The following is a 25,644-nucleotide window of genomic DNA, read 5'->3' on the forward strand; positions in this document are numbered from 1 at the left end:
TGTTTGCACCTTTTCTGCTTCGGGCCTCTCGCCTCGCCTTGTAAAATCATCCAACCTGTTTTCGTCTACCGTGACCACCCTACAATAATCCTCTAGAAGTGCCTTCTTGGTAGGCGAAATCGGCCTCAGACAGGGTCTTCAATCACCAAGTTCGCTTCGAGATCGACATTCCACGTTGCGTCCGGTGTCTTGCTAGCAGCCAGCCGAGTGCCTCTGCCATTGTTGGTGCATCAGCCACATGGCTGTCCGATGATGGACAAGTCAGAGGTATTTTGACAGCTTAATGTCAGCTGTTCAAGGCTTGAGATCTGACAATTTGACAACCTCCAAAATATTGGTTAAAAGATGTGGAGTATGAGATTGGTCTCGACAACGAATTCATGTTTATGGTCTTTTGGAGCTCTCAGTTCGATTGACTCGGACGCCACAAAGTAACCCCTAGGCGCGCGAGGCTGGCCGCTTAACCCTGAACAGCAGGAATTTGGCGGTTGCTCCTTTCATGCCATGCGGCGCCCTGTGGAGAATACCTACCAACTATCAGGACTAACACCCATGCCACATTCCTTTGTTCTCCTTCTACTAACGCTGACTGGAAAAGGTGCCGCCAGATGCTTTCGGTAAGTTACCAGTAGTTCAGCATGCTGGTGCTGCAAACAATGGACTCTTTGGAAAACCATCGACTGTGCCCGCTGAAAAGACCACTTCGAGCTGCGAACGCAATGAACCTTCATTTCAGTGCTTCTTTCCTCTCCATTGTATTTCTTTGAGTTCCTAACATCACCTACATCTGATCGATCCGTCTTGCAGCTCGGTTACCGCGAGAAGGACTAATATCAACATCGTTCAAACTGAAACCCGCGGACTACTGTGAAGGAATCCACCCTGTGTGGAGAGTGAAGATCACCAGGATCAGCACCGGGTCAAACACGTGCTGCAATCGTCTCCAGGAAAATACTATGGTATATTGGGCATGATCGACTGCACATCCTTCAAAGACACTTGAACGTCCACGGCCAGACCTCGACAGTCATACAGCTTGGTTGAGGTAACGTTGAAAACCGCAACCGGACCACGCGAATCGCCTTCACGATCTGCTACGAAGCCGCGATCTCTGGTGGAACCTCATGCGCTACCTTTCCTCATGTTGAGGTCGATCATCTTCTTCGACAACCGGCGGCCGGAATAATACATCACTACACCAGAAATAATGTCTATATCAGCAGCGAACAGACCCCGACCAGGCAGGCGGAGAATCCATGCCAGATCTTATGGAGCACCATCTTCAGTACTTTCTTTGCTGCTGTTATTCATATCAATGCTAGCATCAACGTTAGCGTACGAAATGGAAGTCGACGCTCTTGTCTACGAATCATCCTACTTCCAAGAGTTGGCCGTACGGGGGGAGATACACATTGACATGACCGAGCCACCTTTGATACGGGACATACACATCCAGCGGCGGCAAGACAGTGTCGTACCCACAAGCGTGTCGGAAGCCACGTCAACATCGGACTCCAGCGCAGCTTCGACATCCTCCACCACCTCCTCCTCTTCTTCTGCCGCTGCAACCTCGTTGGCTATTGCCACAGACACCTCAACGACCGTCTCCCCCACAGCAGTCTCAACCTCAATCAGTCCCTCCGTTACCGTCGTCACCACACCTCTCCCCTCTCCGTTCGACACCTCAATAGGAAGCAACTTCACCGTTTCGTCCTGTCCGACCTTCTTCTCGACCTTTCTCAGCAACTCGACTTTCCAGTCCTGCGTGCCCGTCTCACTACTCCTCCAAAATTCAAACTCATTCTTCCGCGCCGAACGCTCGACCACCCTTCTCACCCAAACCCTGGACTCGGCCTGCAACGCGCCACTCGCGATCTGCAGCCCGCTCATGGCCAACCTGGCATCCGAATTGATCGCTGACGCCAACTGCGGCGCGGACTACAAGTTGCAGAACCCGCTCGTCTCGCAGGCCTACGCGGGGCTTCTGGCGTACGAGCCGCTCTACCGCGCCACATGTCTGCAGGACTCGACCAGTGGGGCGTACTGTTTCGCCGAGGCTGTGACCAACACGACAAACGACGCCGATGCGTACCCTTACTACACGGCGCTCGGGCTGAATATGCCGGCTGGCGCGTCCCCGACGTGCTCACAATGTCTGAAGGATACGATGAGTATATTCGCCGGGTATGCCCAGGCCACGAACCAGCCTTTGGCGAGTACGTATTTGGGATGTGCCGCGCAGGTCGATGTTGCGTGTGGATCGGGCTTTGCGGCGACTGATATCAAGGTCGGTAGTGTCAAGAAGAGTGCTGCCACGCGGAAGGGCTATGGATCAATAAGCGCCAGTGGTGGTGCTGCGGCATTGCTGGCTCTGCTGTCGTATGTGTTGGTTGTATGAAAAATGTATGTGGATGTGGATGTACAGTACCTGTTTGTCTTCGATGATACCTTTGACCACGTTCTGGGCTATTAGCGTGGCGTTTACCTGGGAGGAACTCAAATGATATAATGCAGGGACGGATCAGATCGTATAGACCAAAATTTGCATGGTATTCTGCCTTAATTCTTCTCTATATCTTCAAACGCGGTCCTTCTGTGCACAACGAAGGGACGAAGGGAGGACATATGTTTGTCCGAAGTACTCGTACTGGTATCTAGAAAAGAAATCTCAGCGAGCGATGGTATCTCGTCTGGCGGTCAGGTGATCATCCCAACCCAAGCCGCTTCGCTTCCTGTACGCCTAGCTAGAACGAATGTGCATCAAGCCAAAGTTCCTGCAGGGACTCATTCGCACTCTCGTCTCCTGCACTGTGCGTGCGACATGACTGCTCAAAAGCCATGATCGAGAGGAGGTGGGGTGTATGCGGCGTCGCTCTCGGATCTAAATGTGATTCTTGTTATTCCCCTCTGGTCGACATGAATCTCACAGACTTCCTCTCCGCGGAAACGACACGCCTTCGACGGCAGCGCTATCTGTGAACCAGCTGACTTTCTCTCCACCTCCCTCATTGACAAGTCCGCAAGGCAAGCTTCGGCCCTCGTCATCAGCCTCGAGGATCTTCTTGAGGATGTCTTTCTTGCCGCCACCGGTCGCAACAAATGCAACATGATGTGCGTGGGTAACGACGGGCAGGGTCAAGGTGATTCGTCGCGCAGGCGGTTTCGGGCTGTCTTCGATGGCTGCGACCCAGGCGTCCGACTCACGAAGGAGTTCGTGGCCCGGGAATAAACTGCAGGTATGTCCGTCCGGACCGCAACCCAAAAGTATCAAGTCGAAAACCGGTATCTTGACCGAATCCTTGCTGGCGAAACTCGACATGAGCGCTTCTTGGTACTGGTCCGCTAATTCTTGTGTGTCTTCGAGGTTCTTGACGTTGATAGGGTGGACGGTTGGTGTGCCTTGCTCTTCAGGGATCTTATCTAGCAAATCTTTCTTCAACAGGCCATAGTTGCTATCTTCGTGGTCGAGGGGCACCGCGCGCTCGTCGGCGAAAAATATTTCCCATTTGGAGAATTGCGGTGAGGACGAGGGGTCTTCATTTGCGCCGGCGACGAGCAGCGCTTTCGCTAGAGTCGCAGGAAGGCTACCGCCGGAGACCGCGACTTTGAAGACATCATGGCGTTGAAAAGCAGCTCTTTGGCAGGAGAGAACGTAGGTCCGGAGGTGTGCGGCGACCTCGTCGACAGTAGGAAAACTGTACAGGTTGGGTTGTTTGCCCATTTTTGCCCAGCTTTCTTGTTTATGTTTGCCCTTTCTTGACTACTTTGCGTTGAGATCTGTAGGAGGACGAGGTGGTGCCAATTGCTGAAGCTCGCAGGTGTTCGAAGGAGCTTCTTTCAAAGGACGAGGTGAAGGTGAAAAGAGGGTCGCGCTTTGCGATACGGATGAAATCGTATCTGCTAAAGGTAATTGACTGGCGGGGCCGCTATCTTTTCGGGCCGGGCAATCGATGACGGTGAACTCAGGAACGTCAGAGCACCTATTGGAATATTAATCGGTGGGGCACGGTTCCTGTGTGTCGGTGCGTTACGATGTCGATATCGATCTGGGGAAATGGTAAAGAGAGAATGAGGATATTTGCAGGTTCAGAAAGATTTGATGCCTGGCAAGCCTGATTAGGCATGTTCAGAAAGTTGGATTCTCCGGATCATCCATGGCAACGATCCGAGAAACGAGAAACGGTTTGATAGTTGCCCTGCTCCAGACACGTGGGCCGGATAATTGATGCCATGATATAGATAGGCTTGACGTCATGTCAGTCCAGCATGATTGTCTGACGCCTCGTTTCACCGCAGAATCTGATGAGAGATTCCCTGTCAGACGTGGTCAACTTCTCACGGGCCACACAAAGATGGAGGGCAAATCGAAGATGCAAAAGACTTGCTGACTGCGCCATCAGCAGATGAATAAGCCGCATACAGAGACAGATGGCCTTGCTTGGAAGTGTATAGGCATTGCCGCATGAATACAGTTCATATCAAGCAATGAAGAACCACACAGTAAAGATTTGCCATCGCCACGATCGCCACATTTGCATGCAGCGACGTGCCTGGGGGAATGATCCTCAATCATTGCACTTTGATAACTTGACAGTATGTCAGCAATTGATGGTCTGGAAAGGTCGGCATTCCATATAGCCTAGCATCCATTCACTTTCTCCGAACATACTCCTTCAAGTTTTGACAGCTAGCATGCAGGGAAAACGGCTGCACAACCTAGATGCGTTTCATGGCTTTCCTCCCTGTCAATAATATAATCGAAACGCAAACGGTTCGTTCGGCACTTACATGTGAAGTGGGGAGGATACAGGATGTTCTGTCCGGGCGCCGTTTAAAGATTGGAGATTCGAGCACGTCCCGGCCGGATGTGTTCATCCAGGACATTCACGCAGGCAGCAAGATTCCATTGGGCCATGGATCACTCTCTTGTGATTTGGAGGGATCTCGGCACAAATGCTTCGGATGGTGACATTACTAGAAGGAGCTTTCGGACCTGAAAGAACAGTCCAATGTCAATCCAGCACATAACCAGCCAATGCCAAATCCGGCCGGGAACAATACCTTGTGAATTACCACACCCATTAAGTCATCGTCGCTGAGTGGCATGTTATGACTTGTGAGACCGTTCCGTGTTAACATGATACCAATCTCAAACGACACCATTTCAACTCGCTGTCACCGTCAGTAGTGTGGCTGAGGCATTGAAATCAAGGTCTGCCTGGACTGGACCGTTCTTGCGACCCAGTAAAAAAGTATGTCGATCCGGCCTCAAGCCACAGGCAAGTGAATAAAACAAGCTAATTCGTAGATTGACGACAGAAACGTCGTACGATGACCACGCATGCCACGATGATGAAGATCGTAACCTGGCAGATCAATGTGGCGCAGACGAATGAGAAGAGCAGGGTCGAAACACCGAAAGTGCTAGTTGAGGTCTCTGGAGCGACCACACGGATCATGGAGGAGAAGATGGGACAAGTGATTGGAGAAGAAGCACGGTAGTCTGGGAAAATCCGGGACGTTTGGGCTGCCGCGCGTAGATGGACCTTTACTAGCAATAACGATCGGGAATCTAGCCTTTCATCGACGCCCTTTCGCAAAATGCCATGTTTGTGAGATCGAGATGCCCTTCTCTCTTACCCATAATTTGACTGTTTGGCATACCAAACTCGTACCAAGTGCCTGTTATTTTCAGGTTTTCGGGTCATGCATGCATACCGGCGTTATCCATAGCCGTGATTAGACTGTTTCCATTCATCTTGCTTCCCGACAATAATCCTTCACATCTCCTTGCTTCCCGGATAGTTCCTCCTACATTCACGACGATCTTCAACACGCTTCGTACACCACTACACACAACCGGTTATCTGCTCCGTGCACACGTACTTACAGCTCTTCCATATTACTCCCATCGCTGCTACTCCTCCTCATACTTTCTCCTCCATCCCTACCTTAACTTCGATCAGCAAAACTCTGTATACTCTGGATAATACATTGCTATTCGACATACAATGTCTTCCTCGCCTTCCATACTGCAACTCCAGACGCAGGCTGCCACTGGTGCCAGGCCCGTCAACATGACTACAATGTCCAAGTCAAATAAGAGCGATGACAGTCTCGATTTGATATCAAGAAGCGCTTCTGCCTCGCCAGAATCCTCCCTCGACATCGTCCGCTGTTCGCGATGTCAACGATCCCTGAGCATCGACACCTCTTCACATGCAGGCCCTAGTGGAGTGGTCAGATTCGGCGTCAATTCTTACTATTGCACGAGATGCGCCAACGCAGTCGGCTTCGGCAAGTCATACCTGCGTTGAACCAGTTGTTACTTCGAACCAAAGTTTTACACTTTCCATCAACATTACACAATACCCACGAAGCATCCGGATTTTCGGAAATCACATTGCACGATCGGATCTGAAGATGAGGCGATCTTAGTAACACGCCACGAGAACAAAGGACACCTCTTGTAACACGCAAACGCGTCACATAGAGTTTTTCCACAGAGTGTTCATTGGCCATGACGCAGAACAAGACTCAGAAAGGCCTAGGGTCAGAAAGAGGACGACCTGGGCTTGATGACAGCGACAACATACGGCAGTGTAACGGGGAGACCCAAGAGGATGGGTCGTCGGGTACCGGGCTATGGCCCCTTCACCTGCAAACGACATCTGCGGACCGGATGCCAAGTTCCACAGATACACAAGAGATGGTGCAACATGATATGTTATGCTCCGAACGGCCAAGATCTACGACTGACATGTTACGAAGAAACGAATTTCTTTATATCTTATTGCATAATGACCAGGCTCCAGGCAAGGAACAATGGCAGGAACATTGTATGTCTGAGGCTGGAAGGAATTGTTTCCTCTAGGAGACCGTACAAGATATGGGACAACGAAAGGACCCTCAATAGTTTTCAAGGACTACTGTGCACAGTACGACTATTTCTCCTCCACGTTTCACCTTCTGTTGATTTCTTGTGAAATGTGCCGACTTGCCGATGTTTTAATTACTATAATAGTAGGTCGACCTCACCCATTGGAGTTAGAGCCATTCGCCCTGACATCTAGCGAAAGGTTGCGCATCGGAATGTTCGCGTCACTGGAGGAATGATCTACGGTATGTGGCACCTATCTAGGTGAATGGGCACGACATCAAAGGCGTTGATTGACTAAGGGCCTTCTCGGCGAAGTTGTCGAGCGCCCAGAAGTGGTATTTCCTTCAATTACCCACCAAAAGGACCGCGGTAATTTATAATTTTTTCCTCTGGGCGCTGAATCGATTGATGATTACAATGACTCATGGAGGTAATTTATGTAACTCCCTTACGAGTACGCCCAGAGAAAGCCTCGATACCCCGGACTGCCGCGGGTTTTGCTGGGCGCACCTTCAAAACTTCGATATCTCAAGACCAGGAAACAAGCAAACAGCCAGTCAATCAATGCCCACTCCCACCAGCGTGTGTTGCATTTCCACCACAGCAAGATTTCACGGTGTCTATCGGGAGATGGCAAGCCGCCTGAGCCGACTCGTAAAGAACCTCCACTACTGTTATTGGTGTTTTCAATGAGTCGTCGGAGAGAAATGGGGAGCCGCACTCCCGAGCACACCTGGACACCTTGACGACTCCGCTGCGATATTGTCATTTACTACCACGAAACGGTTTTCGTAGATTAACGTCTACACTGCATACACGTTGCGGAAGTTTGTGACCATTCTCCTTTCTCCAGAGGTCGGCGCTGTCCAAGTACGTATCTATGTATAGCATCGACGTTTACAATATGATGACGAGTGTGGTCTGATTGCCTGTTCATGCGAGTCCGCCGTTCGTCTTGTATAAGATATATGATCATCTTCCAACAAAGCCAGCCTCAGGACAGCCCGTTTCCACACCTTGAAACCCGAGGCAAGACACAACAGCACAATTCGCCGTCTAGAATCTCGACTTCACGGCCTCCACAACTCTTTGGAAAAGGGGCAGAAGGTTATACTGCTTGCGTCTCGAGTATGCCGCAAAGAAGATCAGAAAAGTGGCGCAGTATGTCAACACGCTAGTCGTCCGAAGAACCCTAGTGGTTCTGTTCAGCAACCAGGTATTGGAACCACCAGTCTTGACTAGCACGCCCCATCTGGGCTTCAAGGTCTCTTTCCAGTACGTCGAGGCGTACCCAGGCCAAGAGGCGGCATTGCGACCGAATTCGTTGATGTACCAGTTCGAACAGCCTGCCTGGAAGACCGATCCTGTCAGTTGATGATGAATGTCATTCACCCACTGATTCTCAGCCGCTGCGGTCACTTCAATGACCGAGGCACGGCCATCGATAATCGGCGCAATCATCTCCCTTGCAACATATTCCACTTGCACCTCGCAGGCAAAAAGTGCCGAATTATGTGCCGGGAAGGTGTTTGGTCCGAACCTGATTGTCTTCGGTCAGTGTTGCCGTTGCAATGAACGAAGTAATGGGTATCGGGAGGTGAGAGCGTGTCTCGTTTAGGAAGAATGAGGAGGTGTTCTTACAGAAGGGCAAAGTTGGGAAGATTGTGAATGAAAGTTCCCATGTAGGCTTGAGCACCGCGAGATTCCTTCCACTGCTGAAGCAAAGTGGAGCCTCCCTTTCCAGTCACTTCCATGGGGGCTAGGAACTGCTGGACTTGAAAGCCCGTGGCCAGAACGATGACATCAAATTCGGCTTTTACACCGGATTCGTCGATGATACCTGTCTCGTCGATTGCCTTGATACCCAGAGGGACGAGGTCTAGATTCGGCTTGCGTAGCGCTTCCAGATAGTTGGGGTCAAATATCCGACGTTTGCAGCCTGATCGGATGAAATTGAGTCGTTAGTCAAAGATATTCCTTGTGGTGAGAGGCTCTTGAGTGGAAGGGATATATATCTTACCCAGAGGAAAATCTGGCACCAGGATTTGATGATATTTGGCCGGGGCAGTGGCAAAGATGTATTTCTTTGCATGATCCTCAACCTTGGCTCTTTTTCTGGTCGCTGTTGCACCGGGCATATAAGTCGCGACGAGGTCATCATTCTGGAGGAAGAGTGAAAGACGGTTGTATCTCTCCCACAACGGAATGTACTTGAAGCACCATTTCTCGGACGCGGTGAAATTTCGATTCGGTCTCTCGTGGTACCATTGGGCACTTCTAGCGTATTGCTTTAGGTAGCCCACCTTGTCGACGACGGCCGGCACCACCTGAGCCGCACTACAGCCATTCCCAATGACGGCCATCCGCTTTCCGGTGTAGTCGTAGTTGTGGTTCCATCGAGCAGTGTGGAACATCTCGCCCTCAAATTTTTCCATGCCAGGGAATCTGACGTCTCTCGGATATGAAATGCCACCCACGGCCGAGATGAAGATGTCCGCCGTCCGTGTATATTCCACATTGGTGAGGAGATCGCGGAAATGCACACTCCATTGCGAAGACTTTGTGTTCCATTTCGCGCCCAGGCACTCGATCGAGAAGTGCATGTGCTTGCGCAAATCGAACTTGTTCACCGTCGCATCGATATCTAGACCCTCACACTTGTGTTAGCCTGACCATCTTGTCCACATACTGTAGAGTTTTGCACAATTGATACAGTATCGAGGAAGGTGAACTGACACTCCAAGATCTCCGCGCCGTCACATAGTTCTTTGGACCAGTTGGGGTTCAAGTTGAAGGAAAAGGAGTAGAGAATAGTGGGAACATCGCATCCTCTTCGACTCAATCAGTTCCGAAATGCGGTGAAAGTCGGTACATCACGGGCACCTACACGCCAGGATATGTGTTTGTTCTCCACGTTCCTCCAACACCATCAAGCTTTTCATAGACCTAGGATTTTATCCAAGTCAGGGACCGTCGAACACTTTGAGTACTCCCACAGGGTGATTTTGGGGCCTCACGTACGGTGAAATTGTTGTAACCAAGTTTATGCTTCAGTGTATGTGCAAGAGCAATGCCGGCAGGTCCAGTGCCGATAACGATAATCTCCGGTTTCGCCATACCGAGTAAAGTGAAGACCTCGCTCCACAGGAAACAATATGCTTAATCTGACTGTATAACCAACCCTGTGACGATTTTCAAAACTTGAAAGAGAGCGTCAAAAGAAAACTCCAGTACTTGCTTGCGCCGAAGAACTGTGCAGCGACTCGCTCCAAGGCTAATAAATTGGTTTCCTCGCCTCGGAATTGCGGCCGGGGATGTGGCGAGGTTTCGACAATGTACCTCCGCTGCCGACGTTGCTTTCCCCGGGATACAAAGTGGCGGTCAGTGGCCCTCGGCAAACTTGACAATTTACGAAGTTCTGCAAGGCACAGTACAAGTATTATGCTTTTGTGGGGATAGTCACAAACATTAGCCCCAAAATGAACATTTCGCGACACTACTCTTGGCTGCCCGTGAAATCCTAACGTCTCGAACGATGTCCAAGATGATGTGTACATTGCTCTCGACTTCAGAGACCCTCTCGGATTCCGTCAGGTCATTTTGGGAGAAATCACTTCGACATGTAGAGTAGCGCGGAGTTTGAAACGTAAAGAGAAAGACTGGTAAGACAAGCATCGTGGTATCAGAAAGCAACGCTCCCCTGTGTCGATAGGACAAGGGTTTCTTGCACCTTTTGTGGAAGTCAGATCGTGTCCCGGTGTCGTTTCACCACTGCGTGAGTCGCAGAGGGCATCTCTTCAGTGCTGATTTAAGCTTCCTCTTGGTTAGCTTGCGAATACATCCTGCCTCTCGCAAAAGGAAGGACCAAGGAGAGGACTGGTCATAATTAGGGGAGCGGGAGTATGGCTACACTCCAGAGGTGAGTACAAATGATCGGTTCCACGGCGAACATGATTCGACGTGGATTTTTTTATATTTCTGAGCCACTTCTGGCAAACGGCTCTTGCCATGTCTGTAATGATGATGACAACTTCTTTGTTAGAAGACGGGACATTTCTTTCCCTTGACCAAGTACAGAGGAGCTCTGATTCCGCAGAAGGTTTTCGGATGCTCCGCGGGTCATAACCCGGGGCCAAGTCAGAAAGGCCATCTGTCTCCAAAATCGATCACCTTTATATTACAAAACACGCTCAAAAGACGCCATAGGTGGAGGTATTGTCCCTCAGACCTGGACTCAACTTCAACGCTGAATTTGATGGACTTCTACGCCAATGCTGTGGATACCTGATTAAGAAATTCTTTGGAAAACCCATAATCGACGTAACCCTCGGCAGACTTGGGAGTATAGAAAGTCTCTCGATTGTAGGGATTGAGGTTTATGCCATGGCGGACGCGGAAGGGCAAGTCGGGAGTTGAGATGAAATATCGTCCCAGAATCACCACGACATCTTTATCCGGCCTGGCCACATCAACCAGCTGTTGTGCTGATGCGGCGTTGTACCCTCCGGCGATGAGAACGGGTCCATCCCAGTTCTGCACGGCGAAATCCAGATGGTCGGCCTTTTCAACGTCTTCATTCCCAGCAATTCGTGACTCGACCAAATGCAGGTAAGCGAGGTTGAATGTGTTGAGCTCTTTGATGAAGTGGCTGAATTGAGGTATTGGGTTGTCCATTCTCATACCATTGAAGGTACTCCAAGGACTTAATCGAATGCCTGTTCTCTCTGCACCAATCTTGTCAACGACAGCCTTGACTGCCTCGAGCCCAAATCGAGACCGATTTACGATGCTCCCTCCATATTCGTCTGTCCTTTCGTTTGAGTTGGTTTGGAGAAACTGATCAATTATATATCCATTCGCGCCGTGTAACTCAACTCCATCGAAGCCGGCTTCAATGGCATTCTGGGAGGCTCGTGCGTAGTCCTCGACCGCCGTTCTGATATTGCTCAACTCCATTTGGCGCGGAATCGGGGATTGTAGAGAGATTCGAAGGGGACTGGGGCCCAGGATTCCAATTCCTTCCCTGCTCGTCACTTCGTCATCTGCCGCTCGACCTAGGGACCAGAGCTGACAGAATATATATGACCCTTTCTCGTGGACAGCGTCCGTGATCTTCCGCCACGCTCGGATCTGTTCCTTGGTATAGATCCCCGGGACATTGCTGTAGCCACCTGCTCGAGGAGAGATAAAGGTGCCTTCAGTAATGAGAAGAGTGCCTGGAACTGAGGCCCGCTGGCCATAGTATTCAACCATCATATCTGTGGGTACGTGGCGATCCGATGCCCGAAACCGCGTCAGAGGCGCCATGGCCATGCGGTGTTTGAGGTGCATGTTGCCAATTACAAGGGGCTTTAGAAGTCGCGAGGTCGCCATCGTGAGCTACTTTATTGCTGGTGAAGGCTTACGTTTATTGCCATACAAGAGCAGCTTTGCATCTCTCGCTGTCCACAGGCAAATGTTTGAGACTAATTGTGTATGAGAGACACTTACTCCTTGGTCAGCACTAAGACCTGTCAATTACCTCGGCATTGGATTTCTAAATTTCTGGCTCGAGGTCGAGGCTGCGTGAGAATGGTGCATTGTGGTCTTGTTCCACGGAAGTCGTTTCTCGGACATATGTACCTCGTCTAAACGACGAGGCTCCATTCGGAGACGCTTCGGAGACGCCTCACAGCCTCTTTGCTAGTGTGACACAATGCCGGCTCATGGCGTATTGACTATATTCTTTCTTATTGAGTTGTTTGCTAACTCAGTTTATAGCAGAAGGCACTGGCGACAGTTCTATCCAACCACTAGAGCCATGTCTTTCAATTTCTCCAAGGCAAATCTCCCTAAGCAGCTCTTCATCAACAACGAGTATGTTGACAGTAAAAGCAGCAAGAAATTCTCTATCTACAACCCCAAAAATGGGGACCTAGTTGCCGATGATGTTCCTTTGGCTGGAGAGGAAGACGTTGATATCGCTGTGGCCGCGGCCGAGAAGGCTCTCCCGGCATGGAAAGCGATGAAAGCGGTCGAGAGGCGTGCTATCATGCTCAAATTTGCCGATCTACTGGACAAACATAATTCGGAACTGGCCGAGCTGTCCCGCATCACAATGGGCGCCCCTTACGGTGCCTGGGGAAAGTTTGAGGTTGGCATGTCTTCGCAACAGTTCCGATATTATGAGGGTTGGATTGACAAGTTCCCGGGCGAGTCCTTTCCCCAAGAGGATGGATATATCAAAATCGTCCGGAATGAGCCTCTGGGTGTTACCGCGGGCATTACGCCATGGAACGGACCTGCGGGAAACTTTGGCATGAAGGCTGCACCAGCGCTGGCTACTGGGAACTGCTTCATCCTAAAGCCATCCGAAAAGGCGCCATTCTCATCTATGGCGATAGGAGCACTGGTTCGGGAGGCCGGCTTTCCGCCTGGGGTGCTGCAGGTTCTCTCTGGGGATGGGTCGACCGGGGCTCTCCTGGCCTCACACATGAGAATTGCTAAGATTAGTTTTACTGGGTCCATCGGGACTGGAAAGAAAGTTCAGGAGCTTGCAGCCAAAAGTAACCTCAAGAGAGTAACGCTCGAGCTGGGAGGAAAGTCTCCTGCTGTGGTATTTGATGACGCCAACCTCGAGAATGCTGTGGAATGGTGTGCCAACATGATCACCGCCAACACGGGTCAGGTGTGCATTGCCGCTTCTCGTGTGTATGTGCAGGAAGGTATATATGAGAGATTCATCCAAGCGTATAAGGACGCTATCATCTCTCGATCCAAAACGATTGGAGATCCTGAGAAAGACGGAACTCAGATTGGCCCTCTCGCAGATGAGCTACAGTTTGACCGTGTCATGGGCTTCATTCAGCGAGCCAAAGACAGCAAGGCAGGTGAGATGATCACCGGTGGCAAGCGGATTGGCGACACCGGATATTTTGTCGAGCCAACTGTGTTCACCAACATCGACATAAATTCAGAAATCCATCAAGATGAAGTATTTGGGCCTGTCTCTGTGGTTCGAACTTTCAAAACTGAAGAGGAGGTCCTCGCCTTGTCCAATAATACGAAATATGGTCTCATGGCCGGCGTGTTTACCCAAGATATTAACCGTGCCTTGCGGATCGGGAGTGAGTTCGAAAGTGGCATGGTTGGCATCAATTGTATTTCATTGTTCTCCGTATCAGCACCATTTGGAGGTTCCAAGGAGAGCGGACTAGGACGTGAATGCGGCATTCACGCTTTACGGGCATATACGGAGCCAAAAACGCTCATGATCAACATGAATTATAAGTAGTCTGAACACATAGTTGTTTGCCAAGGCAAGGATATGTGCGGGCAACAGTAGAAGCAGAACATAAATTCCCTCGGCGTTCAACGCCTTCTAGAAGTTCGCTGCGGTACTTCATTTGCCAATGACCGAGTGTATCTGCTATATATCCAGAGACATTTCCACAGGCGTGAGGAATTGAAAAGAAACTCTGTCAGTTACGGAAGGGCTCCTGGAAGACAGCTAACTAATATAGTACAGGAGTGCATCTGAGTGCAGTGCTGGAGTTGCCTACTGTTACAGTGAGTCTGAACAGGTCGGAACCCCACACCTTGTACTCGTGGTCCATTCGGGGCTGGAACAACTCTACCCCGCACGCGGGGCGCCCCAACTTAGTCCTGCCCCCGCGAGAACATCGATATCGCGTGTGCTCTCTATTTTTCATTCATCTTTGTCCGCTAGTCCATGCTCCGTTCGTTGGACCCCCAATGCCCACTTCAATTGAGTCAATTGTCACATCTCACCCAGACTACTGCGAGTTATTCCATGACTACTGCAATGCAAGAGGGAGTCAGGCAGCCCGAAAAGACGGAGCGGCGAGCGGCGACCGTAGCCTGTACCATGTGCCGGCGGAAAAAGATCAAAGTGCGTGGCATTGTCCTTAAGCTACTGGCCTGAATTGTGACGTCCTTCTCGATCTGACCGGACTCTTAGTGCGATGGAGAAAAACCAATATGCTCTAACTGTCAGCTTTACCACGCCGAATGTATTCCTGGTCAAGATCGGAGGAGGTGAGCCTATCGATGCTGCCCGGTTGCAATGTCATTGACCTGCCTTAGGCGGAGCTTCAATGTGCAGGCACAGGATAACTCTACGCTGGGGGCTCTTCCTGTCGTGGATAGCATTCATTTACCACCAGAAACCCGGGAGATATTGTCTGCGCACGCTGGCATCGCGGCTAAGGATCAGCCATCGAGTCTAGATCATGAAGTCCAGGGTTGTCTGATCGTCCACGTTATCCTCATGCACTCTAACAGATTTACATAGACCACTACCACTACTCAAGCTTCGATACCGGGATGGACTTCAATTTCAACGATACTGAGACAGGCGATGCATGGGGAGGAGACCAAACGCGAGATTTTCAGCTTCCCGGGCGACCCAATGCTATTGGCGACTGCTACTCGGTCAACCCTCTCGAAACGCTGGATCAAGATCTACTAGATGAAGTCGACAATGCAGCCATTAGCGCCGCAGTGATGGAGTCGCTGTCGAACGAACGGAACACTTTCGTCGACTTCCTCAACACCACTCCTCGACAGCCGCCGTGGCGCGATGATGCGACGACCAGTACCGAACGTGTCAGGACGTTCTCAAATAACCAAGATCCTCCCAACAATATCTTTGAAGATAGTGTCGATGACGAGCTTACAACGAAATTGACCTGTCGATATGGCTCCCTCAAAATTACAGACAACGGACAGCTAAGATACTATGGTGTCACGAGTAATTTGCATATGATGGGTGATGAGATTGCCTCTGTATTTCAACCAACTGTGCGGAACCCCAGAAAAGACGCTGAAGAGGTTCTCAGGCAGACAGGATATGACTGGGAGCCCGATCCCGTCCTCGAAAACCATTTACTGAACCTGTACTTCGCCTGGCATCATCCGATAATGCAAGAAATGGAGCGAGACCTCTTCTTTCGGGAACGCGAGGCCTTCATGAACGACCAAGAAACCTCCTTCTATTCTCCAGCCCTGGAGAATGCAATGTACGTGACTCGCGCAGTGTACTTTGAAGACTCATCTGACTTTATCTCTTCAAATACTTCAGGCTTGCCGTGGGAGCCATGTACGCAGGACCCGATGATGAAAAGATCAACTCGAACTCGTCGACTTTTTTCGCCACGCGAGCAAAAACCTATCTCGATATTGAGCTGGATAGCCCTACAATTGCCACTGCCCAGGCAATTCTCAACCTTTCAGGCTTCGAAGCCGCCCAAGGACAGGATTCCCGTGGTAAGTACCCTCGACAGTATTCCCATGATTCTCTGGCTCCTGGTCCTAACCTTTGAACGAATTAGGCTGGGTATATGCGGGTACGTATCCTTTCGAAGGAAGATTGGCCGATACAGTCCATTGCTTACTCAATGTGTGGCAGGAATGATGGCCCAAGTTGTGACCGATCTTGGAATTCATGTCAGCTCAGAGGTGGACTCCAGGTACCTTAGCAACGCCCTCTCGGCTAGAGAGGTTACCATCCGACGGAAGAATTTCTTTTGGGCTGCTTTCACTGCCTCAGTGTATGTTGTCTTTCGTCTCCCCCGGGAACTTCGAAACATTTAAGCCCTCCGGCCAAACTGACTGCTGAATGTTAACACAGATTCTGGGGCTTTTATAGTGGCCGCCCGTCTCTGTTGTCAAGTATAAAACATAACGTGTCAAGTCCCACCTCAACGGGCGTTTACAAATGGACGGCATATGGTGTTGCTGGAGAGTCAGTTCGACCACTATCACGTCCCGGCGGCGACCTATTGGGTTTGATTCCAGCATGTTTTGCTCAACTAGCGATGAAGATGGGAACCATCGCCGCCCTTCTGTATGTTCAACGGTTTATCATCATTCGGTGTTTGGAAGACTGATAGCAAAAGGTATACTGGAGTGCATTCACCGATCGACGACGTTCGGACCTTTGCCCAATCCATGTCTGCAGAGTTGGAAGACTGGTACGCAACGCTGCCTCCGGCTCTGCAGGTAGACACTACGTCAGATTCAATTCCGGACAAGCAGAAAGAAGATCCGATGCCGGTCGTCATCCAGCTTCATATTCAGTATCATGCTGTAATAATTCTTCTGCACCGGCCCTTTGTCAGCGACATGGCGTCTCCCAGAGCGCAGAGCGAGGCCACCCTGGACGCTTGTCAGACGTGCACACGCTCCGCGGTCGCCATCACCCGCTTGCTGCGCATCTTTCGGCGGCGCCAAAGCTGGCGCTATGTTCATCTTCAATCTGTCCACAACACCACGATCGCTGGAGTGGTGCATGCATATGATACCTGCATGTTTCCTGGTGAAAGGGGAAGACAGGCGCAAGAAGGTCTCAGCATTTGCGTACAAGCCTTAGGAGAGATGGCTCAATCTTTTAAGAGCGCCATGCGCGGCTATGAGGTGATCTCGGCCGTGAGGAGAGAATGGCAGATGCGAAGGTGGAAACAAGCTGGAGAAAAAAGACCACGGGGGATGCATCGCAGCTTCTGAGAAACCTCCCAATACCAATATCGGCACCACACACGCCAGTGTAGTATTACAAATTGTCATGGGACAGTATTACGGCTTAGAAATGGATAGAGTTGCTTCAACTGGAAGTCAGCTAGGATTGTGCTGAGTATCAAATTACATGTCAACTGGTTCGGCCTGCGGTTGTCAGGCAATCGAGCCTCAACCCCTGCGTTCGAACGTACATGGGGACAAGAGATGCAGTCAGGGTCAATCTAGGGCGTCTACGGTGCCTACTTTATCCGGCCTGTCAGGCATGGCATGCCATGAGCACGGCACGATTGGTATCAGCATTATCAGCGCGCCACACGCCGATCATCTGGTGGGAAATGAAGCCCAGCGAGGCACCAAGCAACAATTCCGAGGCGTCGAAGAGGCTGTCGTCAAGCGAAGTCGCTGGCAATGAGTTTGCCGTGAGGGTTTGGCATCCCCGTCTCCGGACTGAGTGCAAAGAAGCCCAACCCCGCTATAGCCGGAGATATTCCCCGAAGTCATTCCCCGGATTTGTTCACATCTCCAGTCAAACCGCATCTCCGGATCCACTTTCCTCCGGGAACGTTCCAAGGAACCCACAGTCATTCCATTTAAGTGATGCTCTGCAAGTTTCGCCGACAGGACTTGTCTCTGTTAACTAAAGAAAGATCTCGAGGTCGGCATGTCCTCGTGAAGCTGATTATAGTATATCCCCTGCACTATTATGTGACTGTTCCATCTGCTTGCTTGTCACTAAACCCAGACGAGTGACAGAGAAGGCAAAGTCCACTAGCGAATCAAGAACAGCTTCAACATGTCTCCAGGATTGACACACAATCGCCCCATCCGGATTGGAGGCGCTTCGGGAGGATTTTCTGATAGACGGCATGCTATTCCCCGCATGGCACGTACCGCCGAGGTCGATGTCATTGTCGGCGACTGGCTTGCAGAGATGACCATGACCGAGCACGGCGTGGGAAAGCACCGACGTCTTGCCACTGGCAAGAGCCAAGACCCAAAGCAATCGGCCCTCGCCGACCAGCTCCAGGATGCTCAATTCTCAGTCAACTTTCTCGACTGTTTTGAACCGGCTATCCCTGATCTCAAACGCAACAAGATCAAGCTCGCCGTCAATGCTGGATCCTGTGACACAGAGATTCTCGCCCATTTGGTCAAGCAAATGTGCGAGAATGTAGGCCACCCTATGAACGTGGCTTGGGTTGAAGGCGACGATGTCATCGACAGGATCAAGGAACTTTCTGCTAATGGCGAGAAGTTTCGCAGTCTCAATCGCGGCAAAGATATCAATCTGGATGCATGGGGATTCGAGCCTATATCTGCCCAAGCCTACCTCGGCGGTCTCGGCATCGCGGAGGCATTTCGACAAGGAGCGGACATCGTCATCTGCGGCCGTGTGGCCGATGCTGCCCCAACTGTCGGCGCTGCTGCGTAAGTCTTTGGAGAGACCCCTTCCGTTGTTACATATCAGTATCGCCGACTCTGACTTCAAACAGCTGGTGGCATGGCTGGAATGCCGATAACATCCATGAGCTGGCTGGAGCTCTAGTTGCTGGTCGTATGTTGTATCCATTTCCTCATTATTTACGCATCATTGATAGAGCTAACTCGAAACTGGCAGACTTGATCGAATGCTCTGGTTATGTAACTGGTGCCAATTACTCCGGGTTCAAGAAGATGCTGCGCGCCAACAAACATCTCGACATGGGCTTTCCCATTGCCGAGGTCGACTACAACGGAGAATGTGTCGTCACCAAGGAGAAAGACACAGGAGGACTAGTGGACGTGGGCCTGGTGACTTCGCAGCTCATCTATGAAATCCAAGGTCCCTTGTACTACAACTCTGATGTGACCGCCGACATTGAGAATGTCCAGGTGGAGGAGCTCGAAGAGAACAGAGTAAGGTTCTGGGGTGTCAAGGGTCTTCCACCTCCTCCTACCACTAAGGTCGGTATCACCGCCAATGCGGGCTGGCAGGCGGAGTACCACGTCTTTTTTGTCGGTCTAGACATGGAAGAGAAGGCACGGTGGACCGAAGAACATGTGCGGGAATCCTTGGGCGATATGGCCGAGAAGCTGTCTTTGTTGAAGTTCCACCTAAACGGTACCTCGCCCGTGGATGCACCGAATCAAGACGCAGCGACCGTGGATTTCAAGATATTCGCCCAAGGCCGAGACTATGAAATGTTCGACATGGAGAATCCCCACAGCTTCGGACGTAAGACCATGGTTTGCATACTTGAAAGCGCTCCGGTAAGACAGCTTCCCCATGGAGGATCATCTTGGAAAGAAAATGCTAATCAGTGTGTTGTTATTCACGAACAGGGTGCCTCACTCAGCAATGACCTCCGCCAGATCGTTCCGAAACCATTCCAAGAATACTACGTGGCCTTGTTCCCGCAATCTTCAATCAACCACCGCGTCCACCTCTTATACGATGACAGTCGGATCATTGACATCGATGCGCCCAAGAACACCGTCACGCATCCTCGTCAGCAAAAATCCTACGAGACTAGCGACCCGATAGATCTTTCTCAATTCGAGACCGTCCGGGCGCCGCTAGGTCACGTTGTCATGGGCCGCAGTGGCGACAAAGCCACAGATGCTAATGTCGGCTTGTTCGTTCGTCACGATGATGAGTGGGATTGGCTTCGTACTTTGTTGTCCACGGACAAGATCAAGGAAATGCTACGGGTAGAGTACAAGGGAAAACCCATCGACCGGTTCGAGTTGCCTCATTTGAAGTGCGTGCATTTCTTGCTCCACGATCATTTGGAGCGTGGTTACTCCTCCACCTCGACTTACGACACCTTGGGAAAAAATGTGGTCGAGTTTCTGCGCGCAACTACTGTGGATGTCCCTAAGAAGTTTTTGGATAGGGGCAAGATCTAGTTAAAATCTCTTTTGAAGTCCTCATCAGAGATGAGGTCAATGGGCAGGAATATATATACATGCTCACGCATGTGAACTTCAAAGAATCTCCATACTTCCCCCCATTTTGCGGCAGCCACCGCCGCGTCATACATCATACATCACCCACGATTCATCCATTTTCCCCACAACCAGCATAATGATCGGAAACGTCTTGATGCAGAGCAGGAGGGTGACACAAACGACGAATGCGGGCTAGACTAGCTGGATCGGTAACAAAGGCTGTGACTGGAACGATCAATTCCGAATGCCTATCAAAGATAATGTATAGAGCACAAAGTATATTGATCAAGATATCGATCCACGACTCTGACAGCGAGGTTGAACTGGCTTGCGAACTGTCAGGAGATAGCCATGTTCTAAAGGAACTACTACTCTCATTCTCCACTCAACAGCACTGAGGGACATAATCGATGCATGGGAAATAGTTGTTCCCCGACCTTTTCAGACAGCAGCATCCCCTTCAATGTGTCCTGTACCACAATCTCAGCAAGTGTCTCCTTCCCCAGGGTCTTCAAACCTCCTCGACATGCTTACTAGTCGCGTGAATTTGGGTTGGAGGCTTGGGAATCGCTCCCAGGTCAACATTCTCAGGTTCGTTCTCATTGTGCTTCTCGGAGGTGCCGCTGTCGCTGCCTGCCGCCACGAGGTCGCGCTGGTACAACATGACGAGATCGTCATCACCGAACATGGCTGCGATCTCTTCCAGGGGCTTGTGCAACGTGTCTGGGAAAACCAAGAATGATGTGACGCACGCAATGGCGCAGAAAATGATGAAGAAGATGTAGTATCGCCACCCAATGTTCGCGAAGGCCGTCGGCGCGGCCTCTAGCCAGATGATGTTCGTGACCGCCAACGCCCCGATGCCCAGCGTGTATCCATAGGCTCGTAGGTGAGTGGGCCAGATCTCGGCGATGTAGAAGTAACAGGGTCCATCCATGAAAAGGGAGAAAGATGTGGCAAAGGCGAAGATGACTACCACTGCGCCAATCAGGCCGGCCTTGTCCGTGGTGCCAATGTAGTATTTTTGGAGGGCCGTTTCGACGATGAGACAGGTCATGACGCAGAAGAAACCGAACGAAATCAGCTTATTTCTCGGGACCCGATCGACAAATGTCATGGCGATGATGTTGAATACCAGACAGCACAATACATATCCTGTTGAACTTGTGAGCCTTTTTCTGGAGTCTGGTGCTAATGATCGGGTAGTTAGTCTTTGTGGACTTGGACTTACCTGCTTGGAATTGTAAACCAATTGCGTCGTCGTACCCCAAGCTTTTATAGATGGTAGCACCATATGCTGCGAAGATTTGGTAGTCAGTAACTTGAGGTAATACAACAGTCATACTAGAGATGGGTTGATTTCCTGTTGGGGGAGAAGAAGGGGTCCAGGCTTACTGTTCACCACCAAGATGCCAGTCGTAAACATGGAGAAGGTCAAATACACCGTCATGAAGGCTCGCTTTCGGTATGAAGGGCGCTTCCAGATGTGAAGATAACCACTCTCGAGGGTAGATTCGAATTCGATCTGAGCCTTCATCTGTCGGAACTCCGCCTGGGCAAAGCTGTCGTCTTTATCCTTGAGGCTGACGTGTAGCCGACGCACGATGGTCCACGCCTCCTGATCTCGGCCCCTGGTCAGCAGCCACCGTGGGGATTCGGGAATCCAGTAAATGCCGCTGAGCACGATCAAGGGTGGCACCATTTGTAAGGCGATCGGTGGCCGCCATGCCGAAGCCGAATGGGTATAAAAGAAGCCGACGCCAGCATAGGCGGAGACAGTGTAGCCGGTGTTCAATCCAACGGCGTGGATGTCTGCGAGCATGCCGCGAGCCTTGGGAGGGACAACTTCGGTGATCCACAGAGGAACGCCTGCCAGTAGCTGGAAGCACCTGTATCAAAAACACCGAACGTCAACCCAGGACTGTCAAATGGAGAGGGGCGGAACAGCTTGTGCATGGAAATGGACATATATCAAGAAAGCTTACCCCCATCCGTTGAAGAATCGAAATGCGATAAACATGGCCACATTTGCGGATCCAGTCAAAATGCCCCCTGAGACGAGCACAAACATACAGCCGATAGCGATGGACCACTTGCGGCCATATTTATTGGCAACCCAGCCATGGAAGCAGGAGCCGAAAAAGCCACCACCGTAGAAGGCGCCGTTCATGCCGCCGATCAGGGCGCTAGCATTCTTCGCCGTGGCGAGCCCCATGTATTTGATGTAGGACGGCTGGCCGAGAGTGATACCGATGTTCGCGGCTGAGAAGCCAAAGGTGACGGAGCCCATGGCCATGAACAGAATGACAAAGACCGTGTAGGGGCGGTAGTGAGCCCTACTGTCAACTTCTCGTACCCCAGCCATGTTGAGTTGACCCTGCACACTCTCCGATGTATTCTGCTGGGTATAGCCTCAGTGCCTGAGAGTGGTGGTGATGACCTGCGCGAATTGGAATCTCAAATATGATGGGGAGAAGAAGAGGCAAAGAAGAGCGTTCCAATCAAAGGAACAGTGTTCCTATGTAGACGAAGGGCCGATCATATCCAGTTTGATATCACAGGAATGAGGAATGCCCATTGACTATTAAAAAAAGTATGGGATTTGGGTCCTCAACGGAGGTGCAACGTCTGTGTTTTGTGTGTGCGTGACAGTCCATCCCCCAGATCCTGCGCTATCAGGCGGGGGAGTTCTCCACGGGGAAATGGGGCGGAACTCCTGCGGAGGTGGGCGACTTTAGCGACCTGGAAATGACCAATCATAATGTATCTCCACGGTGATGGCTCGATGTACGACAGGGGGGTCTAGACCACCGGTACCAGCCCTGAATATGGCTCGACTGTAAATGGTCCGGAGAAAGCTCCACAAGGTTGCACTCAGCCTTTCCGAGGTTGCCTCCTTTCACTGTTTACCCCAAGAAGAATCTTAGGATGGTCCGCTCGGAGATCGGGAACGCCAAATTACTCCGGAGGATGAGGCATGCCGTGCAGGACACTTCCTCGTAGTAAGGCGCTTTGGTTCCTTAAAGGCGCCACGGCACAGAATGAATCTTTTTGTGATATCAGTCGTAGACACTGATCCAGACTTGTCGTCAGCCTGGAAATAAACTCTAATCATCATGGCTTTGCTAGGCGAGCTGGCAGGCGTCGCAAGGGCGTACGCGCCTCTCATCATCTGCGCTCTTGTCGTCGTCTATTGCCTGCGCAACAAATATCAGAAAGGACTAAACCAGATTCCAGGCCCTTTCTGGGCTTCCATCTCGGACCTGTGGAACTTTGTCCATGTCTGTAGCGGGCAGTCAACGTCCGAATACCAGCTCCATCAGAAATACGACTCACCTCTGCTACGAATGGGTCCGAACTATGTCTCTTGCTCGGATCCAGAGTCTATTCGCGTCATTTACGGCTGGAAACGAGTCTTTAAAAAGGTACGTGGAGCCGCGCATGACAACTTTCAGCTTAGTCGGTCTCGTTGTACTGACGGCCACTGTAGAGTGATCATTACCTCTGCCAAAATCAGTTCAGCAAGGAAGGAATTATGGTCGAGAATATTTCGGCAGTTTTGGATGAGGAGCGGCACTCGAAGCTCAAAAGAGCCATCGCCCATGCCTATGCGATGACCACGATTAAGGACTTCGAGCCCCTAGTGGATTCGACTTCCCGGACGTTCATGTATCAGGTCAATAAACGTTTCGCAGAGACTGGTGCGACCTGTCCGCTGGATAAATGGCTCCAAATGTACGCATTTGACATCATCGGTGAGCTGACCTTCAGCAAACAGTTTGGCTTCTTGAAGTCAGGCACAGACTTGGACAACATGATGCACCACACTGGCAAGGCTATGGAGTACATCGGAACTATCGGGCAACTCCCTGCAATTGATTACTGGTTCCGGATCAAGAATCCTTTGTTACGTATCCGCCAAGCGACGACCAATGTTGTGCTTTTCACCGTCAAGCAGATCCAGGACCACATGGCACATCCAGACTCGAAGAACATCGACTTCACCACTCGCTTCGTTGCCTCGGCTAAGAAGTGGCCGGAAATCATCGACGAACCGCAACTCTACGAGCTGATCAACACCAACGTGGCTGCAGGCTCAGACACCACGGGCATCGCACTGAGGCAGGTTGTTTACTCCATGATGACGCATCCACAGGTCTTCCAGAAGTTCATGGACGAGCTCAAGGACGTCCTCAAGGCTCGTGAGGGCATGGCAGACTCCACCAAGCCAATCACATGGCAGGAGGGCAACAGCATGAAATATCTCCAAGCGGTCATCAAGGAGTGCCTGCGATGCCACCCGGCCCTGGGAGAGATACTTCCCCGTGTGGTCCCTCCAGGAGGTGTTTCTTTATGTGGTCAGTACATCCCCGAGGGGACCGTCATCGGGTGCAATGCGTGGACGATTCATCAAGACCGGGGAGTCTTTGGCGAGGACGCCGACAAGTTTCGCCCAGAACGATGGATCGACAATACCACAGAGGCAATCTATCGAATGGATGCCATGAGCTTTCACTTTGGTGCCGGCAACCGCATGTGCATTGGCAGGCACATCGCCCTTTTGGAGATGACCAAGTTCATTCCAGAATTCTTCAGGAGATTCGAGATTGAATTAGTTGACCCTTCCCAATGGAAGTTCAAACCTGGCTGGATTGTGCCACAGGAGGGCCTGGACGCCTACATCAGGCCTAGAGAGCCGTTGCCCTATCAACAAGACACCTCATGAAAGCATTCATGCTATGGACTTGCTGGTGGGAGACACGAATATCTGTGAAAGTCGTGATGGGAAGTGAAGCTCTACTTGAATCTTAGAGTCGTGAAGTATACAGATGAAACAACAGATGAAACAGATACACGAGAGTGTAATCTTTACATGATTTTCCGGGACTGTCCCGTTGTGTCCATGCACTACAAAAACCTTAGTGCGCAATCGTAGTTTTGTAAATTTCGTCCACTTTTGACTCCAGTTCACAGCCGCGAAGTGACAGCCATGATAAGGGTGTCTTACCCTTTGTTTCTGGAAGGGAAAGGGGAACGAAGTCAATGGGGACGGGCATCCTGCAGGCAGGCGCCATAAGCCCTCGCCTTGGCGGCTTTCCCCTGGACAAACGACTAGACGCCAGAACTCCGAGGCCGGGGATACCATTTTGTTGGAGCTGATGATGGCCGTGGACGTACCAATATTGGCGAGAGTCTCCGTGGACATCAGAATGTGGGTCATTGGTGCTGGGCTTACAACCGGTGGGGTATGGATCGGATTCGAACAGTCGGGCCTCGGGGAGCCTTCTGGCCCTTTTATTAGTGTACATGGCATG

At 50.9% G+C, this 25,644-nt stretch overlaps 10 protein-coding genes across 10 annotated transcripts; 6 read left to right on the forward strand and 4 right to left on the reverse strand.

Annotated features, from left to right (window-relative positions):
- Positions 1-1,342: 1,342 nt before the first annotated feature.
- EDD37DRAFT_611045 (uncharacterized protein) lies at positions 1,343-2,398 on the forward strand (the record flags this gene model as incomplete). Its single annotated transcript, XM_062815261.1, has 1 exon — positions 1,343-2,398. The coding sequence occupies one exon, from the start codon at positions 1,343-1,345 to the stop codon at positions 2,396-2,398; it is 1,056 nt and encodes a 351-aa protein (XP_062668518.1).
- A 262-nt stretch (positions 2,399-2,660) lies between these two features.
- EDD37DRAFT_482372 (6-phosphogluconolactonase) lies at positions 2,661-4,139 on the reverse strand. The gene has a single exon (XM_062813251.1). It carries the CDS (start codon positions 3,719-3,721, stop codon positions 2,924-2,926), a length of 798 nt encoding a protein of 265 aa, XP_062668519.1. The 5' UTR covers positions 3,722-4,139; the 3' UTR covers positions 2,661-2,923.
- A 1,738-nt stretch (positions 4,140-5,877) lies between these two features.
- On the forward strand, positions 5,878-6,448 carry EDD37DRAFT_482438 (uncharacterized protein). The gene has a single exon (XM_062813252.1). The coding sequence runs from the start codon at positions 6,012-6,014 to the stop codon at positions 6,315-6,317; it is 306 nt and encodes a 101-aa protein (XP_062668520.1). The 5' UTR covers positions 5,878-6,011; the 3' UTR covers positions 6,318-6,448.
- A 1,488-nt stretch (positions 6,449-7,936) lies between these two features.
- Positions 7,937-9,997, reverse strand: EDD37DRAFT_611048 (monooxygenase; the record flags this gene model as incomplete). Its single annotated transcript, XM_062815262.1, has 6 exons — positions 7,937-8,420; positions 8,522-8,819; positions 8,901-9,531; positions 9,570-9,711; positions 9,768-9,826; positions 9,902-9,997. 6 exons carry the CDS (start codon positions 9,995-9,997, stop codon positions 7,937-7,939), a joined length of 1,710 nt encoding a protein of 569 aa, XP_062668521.1.
- A 1,146-nt stretch (positions 9,998-11,143) lies between these two features.
- On the reverse strand, positions 11,144-12,253 carry EDD37DRAFT_683348 (uncharacterized protein; the record flags this gene model as incomplete). Its single annotated transcript, XM_062819832.1, has 1 exon — positions 11,144-12,253. One exon carries the CDS (start codon positions 12,251-12,253, stop codon positions 11,144-11,146), a length of 1,110 nt encoding a protein of 369 aa, XP_062668522.1.
- Positions 12,254-12,680: 427 nt separating this feature from the next.
- EDD37DRAFT_687590 (aldehyde dehydrogenase domain-containing protein) lies at positions 12,681-14,153 on the forward strand (the record flags this gene model as incomplete). Its single annotated transcript, XM_062819944.1, has 1 exon — positions 12,681-14,153. One exon carries the CDS (start codon positions 12,681-12,683, stop codon positions 14,151-14,153), a length of 1,473 nt encoding a protein of 490 aa, XP_062668523.1.
- A 519-nt stretch (positions 14,154-14,672) lies between these two features.
- On the forward strand, positions 14,673-17,386 carry EDD37DRAFT_611051 (uncharacterized protein; the record flags this gene model as incomplete). The annotated part of the gene is made up of 9 exons (XM_062815263.1): positions 14,673-14,771; positions 14,841-14,917; positions 14,966-15,123; positions 15,174-15,900; positions 15,963-16,147; positions 16,213-16,227; positions 16,290-16,431; positions 16,512-16,727; positions 16,780-17,386. 9 exons carry the CDS (start codon positions 14,673-14,675, stop codon positions 17,384-17,386), a joined length of 2,226 nt encoding a protein of 741 aa, XP_062668524.1.
- Positions 17,387-18,046: 660 nt separating this feature from the next.
- On the forward strand, positions 18,047-20,495 carry EDD37DRAFT_482521 (uncharacterized protein). The gene is made up of 4 exons (XM_062813253.1): positions 18,047-18,826; positions 18,892-18,953; positions 19,017-19,648; positions 19,721-20,495. The coding sequence occupies exons 1-4, from the start codon at positions 18,192-18,194 to the stop codon at positions 20,285-20,287; spliced, it is 1,896 nt and encodes a 631-aa protein (XP_062668525.1). The 5' UTR covers positions 18,047-18,191; the 3' UTR covers positions 20,288-20,495.
- On the reverse strand, positions 20,402-22,962 carry EDD37DRAFT_683369 (general substrate transporter). Its single transcript, XM_062819833.1, has 4 exons — positions 22,315-22,962; positions 21,725-22,218; positions 21,561-21,626; positions 20,402-21,484 (listed from the first exon to the last, which is right to left on the reverse strand). Exons 1-4 carry the CDS (start codon positions 22,692-22,694, stop codon positions 20,841-20,843), a joined length of 1,584 nt encoding a protein of 527 aa, XP_062668526.1. The 5' UTR covers positions 22,695-22,962; the 3' UTR covers positions 20,402-20,840.
- A 483-nt stretch (positions 22,963-23,445) lies between these two features.
- Positions 23,446-25,055, forward strand: EDD37DRAFT_696075 (cytochrome P450 oxidoreductase; the record flags this gene model as incomplete). Its single annotated transcript, XM_062820129.1, has 2 exons — positions 23,446-23,754; positions 23,820-25,055. The coding sequence occupies 2 exons, from the start codon at positions 23,446-23,448 to the stop codon at positions 25,053-25,055; spliced, it is 1,545 nt and encodes a 514-aa protein (XP_062668527.1).
- Between the last annotated feature and the right edge of the window lie 589 nt (positions 25,056-25,644).

Source organism: Exophiala viscosa (genome assembly GCF_022695815.1).
Source record: "Exophiala viscosa unplaced genomic scaffold EDD37scaffold_8, whole genome shotgun sequence".
Taxonomy (NCBI): Eukaryota; Fungi; Ascomycota; class Eurotiomycetes; order Chaetothyriales; family Herpotrichiellaceae; genus Exophiala; species Exophiala viscosa.